Source organism: Biomphalaria glabrata, chromosome 8 (assembly GCF_947242115.1).
Source record: "Biomphalaria glabrata chromosome 8, xgBioGlab47.1, whole genome shotgun sequence".
Classification (NCBI taxonomy): Eukaryota; Metazoa; Mollusca; class Gastropoda; family Planorbidae; genus Biomphalaria; species Biomphalaria glabrata.
Genome location: NC_074718.1, coordinates 45,553,848 through 45,568,053, shown reverse-complemented (window position 1 = coordinate 45,568,053; position 14,206 = coordinate 45,553,848). Strand labels below are relative to the sequence as shown.

Here is a 14,206-nt window from a genome sequence, read left to right as displayed (position 1 = left end):
GTTGTCCTGAAAATCCCAAAATTCAAAATCCCAGTCTTCACCAAGATTTGAACCTGAAACTTCTCGGTTTGGAAACCAAGTACTTTACCTAACAGCACCACATCACCAAAAAACACTTGGAAAAGTAAAAAAAGACACTGACAAAGTAAAAAACACCTTGAAAAAGTTAAAACACACTGACATAGTAACATATGCAGAATTGCTAACATTATTGAAGGAATAATCTTCTCTTTTGAAGAAAGTCTATAAGTTATAAGATAAGATATTGCTGTGATAATTAGGTCTAGAAATTTGAAGCAAAAAGTAGTCATGTTAGACTGTTTAAAAGTAACAAAATCTTTTGAGAGATAATATCTATCACATAAGATGTGTCTAATTTGGACTGCTGACTTACCATTAAACTAGATCTCATAAAATTACTTAATTTAAAAAAAAACAACATTTGTGCTCTAAGGATTATTATTTAATCATATACAAATAGGAGGAGGCGTGGTGGCTGAGTGGTAATGCGCTTGGCTACTAAACCGCGATCTAGGGTTCGAATCCTGGTGAAGACTGGGATTTTTAATTTCGGGCGCCTCTGAGTTCACCCAGCTCTAATGGGTACCTGACAGTTGGGGAAAAGTAAAGGCGGTTGGTTTTTGTGCTGGCCACATGACACCCTCATTAACCGTAGGCCACAGAATCAGATGACCTTTACATCATCTGCCCTATAGACCACAAGGTCTGAAAGGGGAACTTTACTTTACTACTATATATACAAATAGGCCTCTATAGTACAGACTCTGTTTATGAGGAGGATTTAACACAATTAAAAAATCTCCTAAAATTTTGTCATGAAAAAGGGATACTAACCTTGTATTATTATAAAACTTGTATCTTTTTTTTTATAACAAAAACAGGTAGTGGAATTTGGTTGGACAGCTATGACCTTAAAGATAATACAAACCTTGTGCCTTTTATTTCATTCACTGACCAAGATCAGTACAATCCACTCTACCAGGGATTTATCGTCTTCTGGACTTACATCATTATCTTTCAAGTAAGTTGTGAAATGTGTTTAAAGAAGGAAAGGTTTGGCTTTAGAGTACAAGATATAATAATAATAACTATAATAATAAATATAATTATTATTTAATTTATAGAGCGCTGTTAACTAACAAAATGTAGGCTCAAGGCACTGTGATAACATTACAATTATAAACTTGGGAGCTAAAATGATAAACTAATCTAAAAAAGTTGTAAACATATAATAGAAATGTGTAATGTACTAGAGGCTTTTATTATAATAAGGATTTACTTTGACTCTTTAATTCTTTTTAGTGTCACATGATTGAATTTCTCCATTATTTAGTTGTATTGTTATACTTTGTATGATTTTTTTTGTTTAGTCTGTCATCCCTCTGCCGTTATATGTGTCAGTGGAGTTGGTCAAACTGGGTCAGATCTATTTTATTATGCAAGACATCGAGATGTATGATGCAGAGAAGGACAAACCAATGGAGTGCAGGGCCTTGAACATCACAGAAGATCTCGGCCAGATTGAGTACATTTTCTCCGACAAGACGGGGACTCTAACGGAAAATAGGATGGAGTTCAAATCATGTACAGTGGGTGGAGTCAACTATCATCATATGCCATGTAAGTGCTTGTAGTAGTGTGGGTGGAGTCAACTAATTTCATATGCCATGAAAGTGCTTGTAGTAGTGTGGGTGGAGTCAACTATCATCACATGCCATGTAAGTGCTTATAGTACAGTGGGTGGAGTCAACTATCATCACATGCCATGTAAGTGCTTATAGTACAGTGGGTGGAGTCAACTATCATCACATGCCATGTAAATGCTTGTAGTAGAATGTGTGGAATCTACTATCGTCACATGCCATGTAAATGCTTGTAGTTTTATAGTCAAAGTTAAGAAATTTGTTTTGGGTTGAGTTTAACAACTTCTTACACCAGATCTTGTTTCAAATTCAATGCACTATTCAGTGTTTTTCTTTGATAATTAAGTTTACCTTGTTTATTTTGTTTTGATAACAAAAATTTATCTAAATTAACTTGATGTGAATTCTATTCATGAATTTTAGATGAAGAAATAAGTCAGAGTGACTTTGATAGTTACCTGTCTATGGCTGGTCTTAGTAGAAGTAGCTCTGTAAGTACTTATATCTTTCTTTTAAAAACATTTTGCATCCAATTACAGAATGATTGTATGCCCTAGGAGAATTATTAAAACCATACATGGAAACAATTTTTGTTCCCAGATAGTTGAAAACCTTCAACTAGATCCAGCTCTAGAGAGAGAAATTTCCAACATGTGCCTTCGAAGTCTGGAGAGTATTGATGTCAGTATTCCAGAACATGTGAGAAATGTGCAAGAGTTCTTTCTCCTGATGGCCATATGTAACACAGTTGTTGTCTCGTACTTACATTCAGATAACGTAAGTTTGACGGGCACTAGAATTCTATTTGAAAAAGAAATATGTCTTGTATAGATTTATTTAAAGTTGATAGTTTTGTGTAACTAGAATTCTATTTGAAAAAGAAATCTGTGTATAGATTTGTTTAAAGTTGATAGTTTGTTGTAACTAGAATTCTATTTGAAAAAGAAATCTGTGTATAGATTTATTTAAAGTTGATAGTTTTGTATAACATTCAATCTAGCTACATTTTGTTTAGAATAAAATATTTGCTGTCTAACACACAATGTTAAAATGATTTGGATTTCAGTCATCATATGGTTCTTGTGTAAACACATAATAATCTCAAAGAAATTTAATTTATATATCTCACTTAAAAAAAATACTTCAAGAAAATGTCTTCTTGCAGCACTTACTCCCCCTGACCCTGACACACACTTTTTATATTGGGTCTGTCAAGGCATTCTTGAAAAATCAGAGAAACGCAATTCATTTCTAAATGTAGTGGCTGAGCATTAAGATGCTTGGCTTCTGAAACAAGGGCTATTGTTATATACTAATCTATTGTAGGATTTACATTGATCAATATAGCTTTATAGTCTATGATATACATTTATATTGATCTGTTAAATGCATTGATGTGAAAGCATATGCTCATGTATTCATCTAACAGATGGACGACAGTGGGTTTGTGCCCAACTTGGACATGCCTAAAAGTGATTTCAAACTTCCTCCAGCCCACAATAAAATTGTCTCTGGTACAGTTTCATCTCTTTCAGGTAAGTCATGAGAGCCATGAGTTTATTTTGTCCAGATTTATTTCTATTCTTATATTTTATTCAGCTCAAAGGAAGTTTGGTTCTAAGCGTTAGCTTTTAAACTTAGTCACAGCATGCTTCAATCCTAATTATTTTGTTCACCTAATACCAGTCTATTAATTCCAATGCTAGCTGTGCCACTGAATAATAAAAATAACAACCAAAAAAAAGGTTGCAAGTCAAACTAACCACAAGTGTGTTATATTGATGTGCTTTTGGAATCAAGGGCCTAAGAAGTGTGTGGTTCGCTTGTGTGTGTGTGTGCAAGGCCAGCCATTCCATACAAGAGCCAAAAGATGTGTGGCTGGGTGAGAGTGTGTTTCATTGCAGGACTAAGCAAATAATGTGTCTTGTGTGTGTTTGGCGTATAATAATACAGGTAGACTATAATGCATTCTTTTCTTCAGGACTACAACTGAAGGACCAAAGAAGTGTTTGTGCATAGTCTGAATTAGCCTTTTGCAGGCCATTCAGAGAAAAGAGACAAAAAAGGGGGACTAATAGAATTTGAAAGTCAGAATATTATTTTGGGGGTGTAAAAGCATTGTAAATTGTGCTGTTCTTTCGAAGGGTGATACGTATTCTGACTAAAAAAACATACCAACTATTTCAACCAGAGCATAGCATTGGTATAAGCTAGCAATATTATAATTCATAATTCTCTCTATTTCTTTTTAACCATGATATCAATGCAACCAACAAACTTTTTAAGTGTTCCCTATGAATTGTTAAGTGATTACATTATATTTCCACAAAAACTAGTCTCTGACTGCAGTGACCATATGTCTGAAGGAAGTGTAACCGGCTCCTCATTCCTGTCGGATGGCTCACAAAAGATGCACTATGAAGCGGAGAGCCCGGATGAACTGGCTCTTGTTAAAGCCGCAAATACTTATGGTTGTAAGCTTTTAAAGCGCTCTCCTGGCAAGGTTAAGGTATTATTGCCAGGTAAGGGCCATGTTTAATGACATCTAGTTAGTTTGGCAGGTATTAACCAAAAATTCTGAATGATCAAAATCACACATCTGCTTGAACACTTGTTTCTTGAACAAAAAACATCTTAAAAAATTTAATGTAATTTAGCATAATCACTTAATCATGTTTTTCCCCACTAGCTTAAAACAACTTGTTTGTTATTACTTAAAAAAAAGGCAAACTCATTTTAATTACCAGATTAGTTTGAGGTGCATACATTGCATTACGATATTATTTTTTTTATCTTGAAATTGTTTATCTACTAATAATATTTGCTTGTAGTTTTCTCTAAGTGACTCATTGGAAGGCTCACTTCTTCATTCTAATTTCAGGACAAGCTGAGGAAGCCGAGTTTGAAGTATTAAATGTTCTCCCATTCGATGCCAACCGTAAAAGAATGTCAGTCATTGTGCGACACCCGACATCTAGAGAAATTATTTTATATGTCAAGGGGGCAGACTCTTGTATCATGAATGTGTTGCACAAAAAATATGAAGGTCAGTGCTGCTAACTAGATTTGCTTCCATTTGCAGAAATTTCTTGTTTGTTTTGATCTAGTTATTTTACTGTTAAGTGCTTATAAGTTTGACTTTTTCTATTTTAGAAAATGAAGAGTATAAACATCAACTTGAGTCCACAAAGGAATATCTTGAAAGCTACGCTCTACGAGGGCTTCGAACATTGTGCATGGCTAAAAGGGTAATTTTGTTTTACATGAACAAGTTACTTGAAAAGAGAAGATAATTACAACATAATTAGATAAGCATGAGCATACTAAGTTAACATGATATATTTTGTCCTCTCTGATGTCCAGATATTGGGTTGATATATTCTGTCCTCTCTGTGTGTCCAGGTATTTGATATACTTTGTCCTCTCTGTGTGTCCAGGTATTTGATATACTTTGTCCTCTCTGTGTGTCCAGGTATTTGATATACTTTGTCCTCTCTGTGTGTCCAGGTATTTGATATACTTTGTCCTCTCTGTGTCCTGGTATTTAATATACTTTGTCCTCTCTGTGTGTCCAGGTATTTTATATACTTTGTCCTCTCTGTGTGTCCAGGTATTTGATATACTTTGTCCTCTCTGCATGTCCAGGTATTTGATATACTTTGTCCTCTCTGTGTGTCCAGGTATTTTATATACTTTGTCCTCTCTGTGTCCAGGTATTTGATATACTTTGTCCTCTCTGCGTGTCCAGGTATTTAATATACTTTGTCCTCTCTGTGTCCAGGTATTTGATATACTTTGTCCTCTCTGTGTCCTGGTATTTGATATACTTTGTCCTCTCTGTGTGTCCAGGTATTGCCTGAAAAAGAATACTTAGAATGGGCAGCAGAATTTAAAAAAGCTGAAGATAATATTGACAACAGAGATGAGTTGGTGTCTCAAAGCTGTGCTGTCATTGAGAGAGACTTAGAACTTTTGGGTAAATATATTTGTATCACTAAGAGAGACTTACAATTTTGGTTTATTCTTATAGCAGTCTGAACTTTGATCTCCCAGTTGATTTAAACCAACGGTGGGATCACAGCTTAAAAAAATGTCAGGTCTAAATGTTTATAAACACATCAGTTCTTAATTTTGCAATTAGTTGCCCACATTATGTGAAAGTGATCAAACATATTTTTAGAACTATAGAAATACTGGAGTTATGCAGGGGGTACAGTCTTTCCCTGGTACCTTACACAATTTATGTCAGTGAAATATAAAAGCCAGCAAAGTAAACCACGTGCAGATGACACAGCCATTAAAATAAAATGTAAGACTAGCATTTTCTAATTTTGAATGTTGAGACAAAAAAATGATTGTGAATTATGGTTGGAACCAACATCAGCTGAAAGACATTGAAATTAACAATAGAAGCTGTCACCAAGTTCTAAATTGTAAATATTTATGCTTAACCTTGAAGAACTGGCTTTCTAGCTCTGATCACTGCTGCAGCATTCAATAAAACGTCAACATAAACCAATCAATCATTACACTTTGTTTTACAGTAACTTTTGGGATCCTTATATCTTAGCCCTAACTTGCTGAGAGTATAATGAAACTTGAGTTTCCAAATCACTTGGACACAACTACCTCTAATAATCATTCCTTTTCTACTGCTAGAAAGAATATTTACATTTTCTCTACGTTTATTTTAACAAAGATTATTTGACCAAGTGAAATATTGAAGTTGACTGTGGTACAGAGACAACAGAGTTCAATGTTGTATACACAGACAACATAGTTGTATAGAGAGTTGAAGGTTGCATAGAGAGTTGATAGTTGTATAGAGAGTTAAATGTTGTATAAAGAGTTGAAGGTTGTATTGAGAGAATGAAGCTAAATGTTGATTCTCTTCCTCGCAGGTGGTACTGGGATAGAGGATAAACTTCAAGAAGGTGTTCCACAAACCATTGCAAATCTTAGAAAAGCTGGAATTAAAGTCTGGGTTCTGACTGGAGACAAGCAGGTGAGGTCAAATTTATGAATAGGAAAAGTTTGATTTCATTGAATTAGAAGTGTAGCAGTGGCAACATGCATTGGCTCTATAAATATTGAGTGGGGGAAGGCAAAGTTGGGTTAGTGTACAGCTAGTTGTCTGAGAGTACAGCCCTGTGGTGTGTCACAGTCTCGGTTGACATTGCTTGTTATATTTTCACCTTGGGTCAAGAAGGTGAAAAGCATGAGAAACCTCTGATATAGAAATAGGAAGTAAGAATGACTAAATTCACTTTAAGTCAGTTGAGTCGTCTTTGGGACTTGAGACAGTACAGATATTTTGGTACTAGTTTGTTGTACTTGGAGCTATACTTGTGACGTGTTAAGTGTAGCTCCAGGACACACGAACCCAGCATTCTATATTTTGGTGACCAACATGACAGATATATACGTTACACATCATTACATTAATTGGTGGCCAGTCTGTGTGTAATATCTATATTTGTCACCAGTTATACGTTACATGGTATACTGTACAGCCCAGTAGTCTGAGAGTACAGCCCAGTAGTCTGAGAGTACAGCCCAGTAGTCTGAGAGTACAGCCCAGTAGTCTGAGAGTACAGCCCAGTAGTCTGAGAGTACAGCCCAGTAGTCTGAGAGTACAGCCCAGTAGTCTGAGAGTACAGCCCTGTGGTGTGAATAAAGAGCAATGTGAATTGTCACATCATTGTTTGTGACATGAATTAGTGGGAATCACGAAGTACAACTTTTTGTTGTGTTTCACCTGAAAGTGAGACCTAATCGAGAATTGTGGGTAAGAAATCTCTTTCTGGGAGCTAACCACATGGTTAGAGAATCAGTAGTCGCCATGTTCTTAAACTGTATGGATGTATAATGTAGTTGATTCAACAAAATTACTAGTTGTGTACTTAAAATATTTCATTGGATATTTGTGGGAAGCGTGGTCGAGAGGCCAAGTGCGCTTGGCTTTGCTTGGCTACCTAGAATGGGGCTTGAGGTTCGACACCTGACTCGGGCAGAGTTGTGTTTACTGAGCGCCTAAAGGCAGCACGGAAAACCAACTCCTAGATACCCCCTCCCCCCCACTGGTCCACAAATGAGATTGGACCAAAAGCGCTCTGAGCATGCTATAAGCATGAAAGTTGCGCTATTTAAAAGCTATAATAATAATTTGTAAAATATAATATGTATTTCTTTATGGTGGAATTTGCCAGTTTAAGGTGTATTCTATTTTAAGGTGAAAAAGTAAATGTCTGCTACGTGAAGACTTAATTGATTACTATTAATATTTGTCGTGCTGTGCTAGTGGTAGTAGACATACAAGATAAAAAGTAGTACAGCAACTCACGTGAAACAAGACATTTTTAATTGCTTTAATATACATGATCGCATGTCATTTAACATGCAGAAGTGACATTTACATGAATATAGAGCAGTGTGAGAGCATGTTTGAATGGAAATGATGTCATAGGATAGATTGCGACCTATAGCATAAATTGTGTTCATCAATATCATTGATGCCCAAACTATGGCCCGTTGGTCATACTCAGCCTCTGATGCAGTGCTATTTGATTCCTAGAAAATTCTCCCCACGATACAGGAAAAAAGGGGCAAAAAAGTTCTGGATCAGATAGTGATGTGTGTTTTGGAAATTTGTATGGCCTCCTGGGCAAATGTAGCTTTGGTATCACTAATCAAAATCACTTTGAAAAGTTTATTTCTTTTAAATTTATTGTTAGTTAAAGTGCATTCTGGATGCTACAAAAAAAAAAGACTTGACATCAACTAGGGCTGAGGGTAGTGTTGGACTATTTGTATTTTTGTATGCTATGTATCTTGATGTGCAGCTCAAAGCTGTACTTATGCTAGTTCATTCACTTTCTGAATTACTTTCCATGCATCACAAAATTATTGATTTGTCAATGTGATAAAGTTTCAGCATTTTTAATAAGTGTGTGGTTAAAATAATTGAATTGAGTCATCAAAATAATAGTTTGTATCCACTGTTAAAAAAAAAGATTCTTTCATTCATGTGGTTAAATCTTGTGGTTCAATTTGACAGTGAGAACTGAATTAACCAGGCTGTCAACCCTTAGAATGATCAATGTTTTAGACTGATATTGACATTGGATGAAAGGGCTGTTTTCAGTTTATTGACTAATCTCTCTGCCAGGAAACTGCCATACAGATTGCCTACGCCTGTCAGCTGTTCTCTAGAGACCAACATCTTCTGACTATCAACGCCAACTCAATAGAGGAAACACGAGAGAAGTTGGATGAAGCTTTAGCTTTCCTTCGGAGTGAAGTTGCCCCGCCTACCGATGAGAGGACATTGTCACGCTCTATGATCTCTCTCCTATCACGGTCCGCCACTTCTCTACGATCAATTAGACATGGCAATAATGCACTAGTTATTGATGGACCAACCTTGAACTTTGCTACTAACCCTGAACTTGAAAAAAGATTTTTGAAAATCTGTATGAACTGTCAGTCTGTTGTATGCTGTAGAGCCACACCCATACAAAAGGTAAACATTGTTTCATTTTATTTTATTTCTACTAAACACAAATTCTAATTTTTGAATGCACATATTGTATAGTGCTTTTATTTCTAAGCAAATATACTGAGAATAGTTTTATAATTTGTTTATATTTTGTTCCCTTCAGGCCGTCCTTGTGAAACTAGTTCGTGACAAGCTGAAAAAGTTGACACTTTCTATTGGTAAATTGTAGCTTTGATAAATTTAAAGAAATAATTATGTGTATTGTTTATTTATACTGGAATTTACTTTTTTAATTGCTTCATCTTTAAACAAGAAACAACACATATAAACTGATCACTGTTAATTTATAGACTGCAGATTGCACATTCTATTAGGTAGCTATTTCATAGTAAACTGTAAGTTTGTTTTAATATTATTTTGTAATTTGCAGTTATGTCAAACGGTAAGTTTGTGTGTGGATTTACACACAATCTATTCATTCATGCTAATGTAAAATTTATAGCACTAGTTAGTTGGCTAGTTTAGTGAACTTATTCCCTGTTAAAAATATTTTGTATTTGACCTAGCTTTCAGAAAATAAAAAAGTTTTATTTATTGGGTTTTAAAAATATTTTTTTAGTTGAATTATAGATGCATTTTTACATTACCTTAGAGTATGTATAATTTTCTTAGAAATTCTCTGCATTTTAATGTGTTAGTGTTCTATGTACTATTTGGTGTTTTATGTACTTAGTATTTGGTGTTGTATTTACTAAACTTATTGACCATTTGTATCTTCAGGTGATGGTGCTAATGACGTCAGTATGATACAGACAGCTGACATTGGAGTCGGAATCTCAGGACAGGAAGGGATGCAGGCAGTAATGGCTTCAGATTTCGCTATCTCTAAATTTAAATTTCTGGAACGTCTGCTGCTAGTTCACGGTCACTGGAATCATGAGAGATTGGCCAGATTTGCTGCCATAATGTTTTATAAAAGCCTGGTCAGTTGTAGAATATATTTGATACTTTCAGACATAAACTTTGTAAAAAAAAAAGTCTCATTAATTAATGAACTATTGCCATCCATTTTAATTGAAATGGATAAATAGCAAAACTAAAACAAGGATTCCTGGGATAGAAAGCAACAAGAAGAAACTAAAGCAGTTTTAGAAAAAATTGATATATCTGAGTTTCATCTAAAGACTTTAAGTTGGATAAACCTCACAGACACTTTCTGTATTTTAGACACTTTCTGTATTTTAGACACTTTCTGTATTTTAGACACTTTCTGTGTTTTAGACACTTTCTGTATTTTAGACACTTTCTGTATTTTAGACACTTTCTGTGTTTTAGACACTTTCTGTATTTTAGACACTTTCTGTATTTTAGACACTTTCTGTGTTTTAGACACTTTCTGTATTTTAGACACTTTCTGTATTGTAGACACTTTCTGTATTGTAGACACTTTCTGTATTTTAGACACTTTCTGTATTTTAGACACTTCTCGACCTTAGGACACCTTCCAACATCTCCTTTTAGAATGTACCAACGTATTTCACCTCAGAGCTCACCAATGAGCTCAACCACACAGTTGTAATACAGCTTGTCTGAGGAGCTGAGAACAACAGCATATTACCTTACCATGATATAGACCAGTGGTTCCCAAACTTTTTTGTCTCGTAGACCCCTTGGAAGTCTTCATAGATCCCTGGGGGGTCCAAATAGACCACTTTGGGAATCACTGATATAGACTGTAAAAGAACTTACAACTAAACTGCAAAAAAGCTGTATAAAAAAAAAAAAGAAAAATGCCAACGTTTTGGTTTAAGACACTCACACAGATTCTCTCAGAAATGTTTTAGCATTAAATGTTTGTTTTCTAAGGCGTGCTATTTTATGATTTAGAACTTTTTTTTTTTTTAAAAACTTCCAAATAGTAATAGTACAGGAGAAAACTTTTGTCTACATTGGTTCAAGTTACAGAATTTTTATAATTTTCACTTATCAATGTATCCCTATCCATCTTCCCCTTTCTTTTACAGGAATCAATTTTTTTTAAATTTTTTTTTTAAAGTTTTTGGTTTCTTTACACTAATTGAATGTCATATGCTTTGCTCCACAGTTGTCTGTCTTTGTTTTGTTCTGGTTTCAATTCTTCAGTGGCTTCAGTGGTTCCCTAATGATTGACAGCCTGTACCTCACCATGCAGCATGTCATCTTCACAGCAGCTCCACCCCTAGCGATAGGAATATTTGACAAGGATTTGTCGGCTGAAACGTTGCTGTCTGAACCAATCTTGTATAGGCCTGGTCAACGGGGCGATGTAAGTTTTCTATCCACTTCTTCTTCTAATATTAGTTCATTCTGTTGTTTTTCATATAATTTAGAAATGTTCTTTCCCATTAGAAAGCTATCACATCATACACATATCCAGTTGTCATCTATTATATACAGTTGAATGTGAGGTGTATGGATGTATGTCCTTTAGAGAAATCAAAACCCTTTGACCAATCTTCATGAAACTTGTCTAGAATGTTCCTGAGATAATAGCAGTGATCTAAGGATATGTAAAGTTGCCCTCCCACAACCGGAGAGCCCTAAAATAAACTTAAAATGCCCAACTCTATAGCAGCAAAAGACTTTACTAGGACTAGGTCATTGAACAATCTTACCCTAGTTGAAAACATTTGCTTTCATAAAATGGTGCAGTGATACAAATCAAATTTACTAGCAATGTTAGATAAAATCATCTTTTGTATTCTTAGATTCTAATAATTAGAATCAATGACAGAGGAATGGAAAAAGATGTTCAACAAATCACGTGCGATGCCTCAATTGTCCAACAGATAGGTGAAGGTGAAGAAGATCCAGAACTCTATAATTCTAGAACTAGAGGTGTATCTACACATTAAAATAGCTAACTTCCCTTTCATGAGTAGATCAACAATGAATAGATTAGTTCTTCATGTTTGGAGGTCATGAAAGTGCTACATTATATAAAATAGATATTGTTTTATTAGCTTCTAATATTTAGACTCTGCGCTACACTCGTAGACATAAATAAATATAGACTGGCCGATAAAAGAGTTTTATGAAACGAAAATTTGTGACTTGCAATTTTGTGTACTTTATTATACAGCAGTGTAGTTTTGTTTAATCTCTAAGACGGAAGATCATGCAACTTTTCAGAATTCGGAAATCCAACAACAATAGATATACATGTTTTCAAGTTACATGAAGTTATTTCCTTTTTCCAGTCTATATTTATTTATGTCTATGGCTGTACTTCTTTCTCCCAATTGTTGGTTTCAATTCTGAAGAGCTTCACGTCGCACTTGCATATATCAGTATATCTTAGAAGACTCCTTGGCTGGCTTGGGTATGTTCACAAATGCCACTGGAAAGACTTCCAGTCTAATAGAAGGCATGAGAGCTTTGCAGCTGATCCACTTCTAAGATACTCTGATGTATGTAAAGGTGACATGAATCTCTTCAGAACCAACACTAGCAGTTGGGAGAAAGAAGCAAGGTTGAAAAGGAAGCAGTGTCTGGTAATCATAAATGCCCAAACTGTGACCGCAGATGTGTATCTACGATTAGCCTCTTTCGTCACATGACAAGTTGCAATGGGAAAAGACATCTTAAGACCTAAAATGCCACAGCATGGTGGTTGGGTTCTACAATTCATATACTAAACTCTTTCTCTTCGTAATTATTTTCCATGTTTTGATGGAATTATTCATTTTGCTCACATGTATTTCATTACCCTGTTATAATTCAACTTTAATAACGTTTTGTTTGTAATCAGAAAATGTTATATTTAGTATAGATTAGTATAGAATTAAAGGAGAATGCATGCCCTTTTTATATTAAATATATTAAACTGACCATTGGGAAGACATAGCTCTGGACCGCACCAGATGGAGAGAGACAGTGACCAAGAAAGCTATGGACAGCAAAAGAACATGGGCCTCAGCTCTGGAAGAAAAGCGTACAATGCGAAAAATGGCCAGCTCCTCTACCACCAAAGCAAAAGCCACCTTAACCTGCGATATATGTGGACGGGAGTGTCTCTCCAAAACAGGGCTCCACAGCCACATGAGGAAGTGTGCAAGATGAACCATAGTCGTATGACTGAAGGAGGCCAACAATGAGACCAGCATAAAATATTTTTTTGGATAATGAAATTTAAAAATACCAACTGTTGACAAGTCTCTTTAGAACTAGATCTAATTGATCTTAAACTTTTTGTATGATAGTTATTCATATTTTCACAAACCTAATGTTTAACATATATAAAACATTTAAATTCATTGTCTTTCTATCAAACGTCTCCACACCTTGGGATAATATTATAGAAAAATAGAGTCTTTGTTTATCCCCCACTCTTAAAAAACATTGTTGTTTTTTTAATAAAAACACATTCAAAATGAATAAGGAAACTATTCAAGATTAAATTATAAGCAATTAAAATCATTTTGGGAGGAACCCCCCCCCCCACACACACACAAAACAACTGACTTTTTTAAGCATATAAAATCATTGATTAGGCTGCAGAATGGGGTAAAAGCAACAATGGTATTGTTTATTAGGAGAGAAAGAGTTAAGTCTCAGAGCTATACAGAACATGGAAAAGAACTAGTGTCTTGTAGAATTGTGGATAAAAGATCTAGAAAATATTGTTGTTTGTTATCAGAAAATGTTCTATAGAATTTTTTTTATGCTTCTATTCCATCTAGTTATACACGCAATGGACATTCCTGGTTGTGACATTAGACAGTATCTACCAGAGTTTAATTATATATTTCTTTCCGCATTTGGTAAGTATTTCGACTGTCTTTGATATTTTGACTGTCTTTGATTAGAAACACACATTCCAGTGGGAAGCATGGTCCAGAGGCTTAGTACTCTTGAACTTGGCTTGGCTACCTATGAAGGGGGCTCGTGGTTCGACACCCTACTTGAGCAGAGTTGTGTTTGCTGAGCGCCTAAAGGCAGCACGGAAAACGTTCTCCAAGATACTGCTTCCCCCCACTGGTCCACTAATGAAATTGGACCATAT

At 35.1% G+C, this 14,206-nt stretch overlaps 1 protein-coding gene across 3 annotated transcripts in view; it reads left to right on the top strand.

Annotated features, from left to right (window-relative positions):
- The window catches only part of LOC106070707 (phospholipid-transporting ATPase VB-like), a 33,504-nt gene that overhangs the window by 15,420 nt on the left and 3,878 nt on the right, over positions 1 to 14,206 (top strand). For all 3 annotated transcript variants that reach the window (XM_056038115.1, XM_056038114.1, XM_056038113.1), the window contains exons 7-21: positions 903 to 1,042; positions 1,392 to 1,641; positions 2,088 to 2,155; positions 2,265 to 2,441; positions 3,094 to 3,199; positions 4,001 to 4,186; positions 4,546 to 4,710; positions 4,818 to 4,912; positions 5,514 to 5,640; positions 6,566 to 6,669; positions 8,833 to 9,186; positions 9,326 to 9,380; positions 9,943 to 10,145; positions 11,267 to 11,467; positions 13,884 to 13,964. In XM_056038115.1, the coding sequence (XP_055894090.1) occupies positions 903 to 1,042; positions 1,392 to 1,641; positions 2,088 to 2,155; positions 2,265 to 2,441; positions 3,094 to 3,199; positions 4,001 to 4,186; positions 4,546 to 4,710; positions 4,818 to 4,912; positions 5,514 to 5,640; positions 6,566 to 6,669; positions 8,833 to 9,186; positions 9,326 to 9,380; positions 9,943 to 10,145; positions 11,267 to 11,467; positions 13,884 to 13,964 (2,312 nt within the window). The remainder of the gene's footprint in view (positions 1 to 902; positions 1,043 to 1,391; positions 1,642 to 2,087; positions 2,156 to 2,264; positions 2,442 to 3,093; positions 3,200 to 4,000; positions 4,187 to 4,545; positions 4,711 to 4,817; positions 4,913 to 5,513; positions 5,641 to 6,565; positions 6,670 to 8,832; positions 9,187 to 9,325; positions 9,381 to 9,942; positions 10,146 to 11,266; positions 11,468 to 13,883; positions 13,965 to 14,206) is intronic.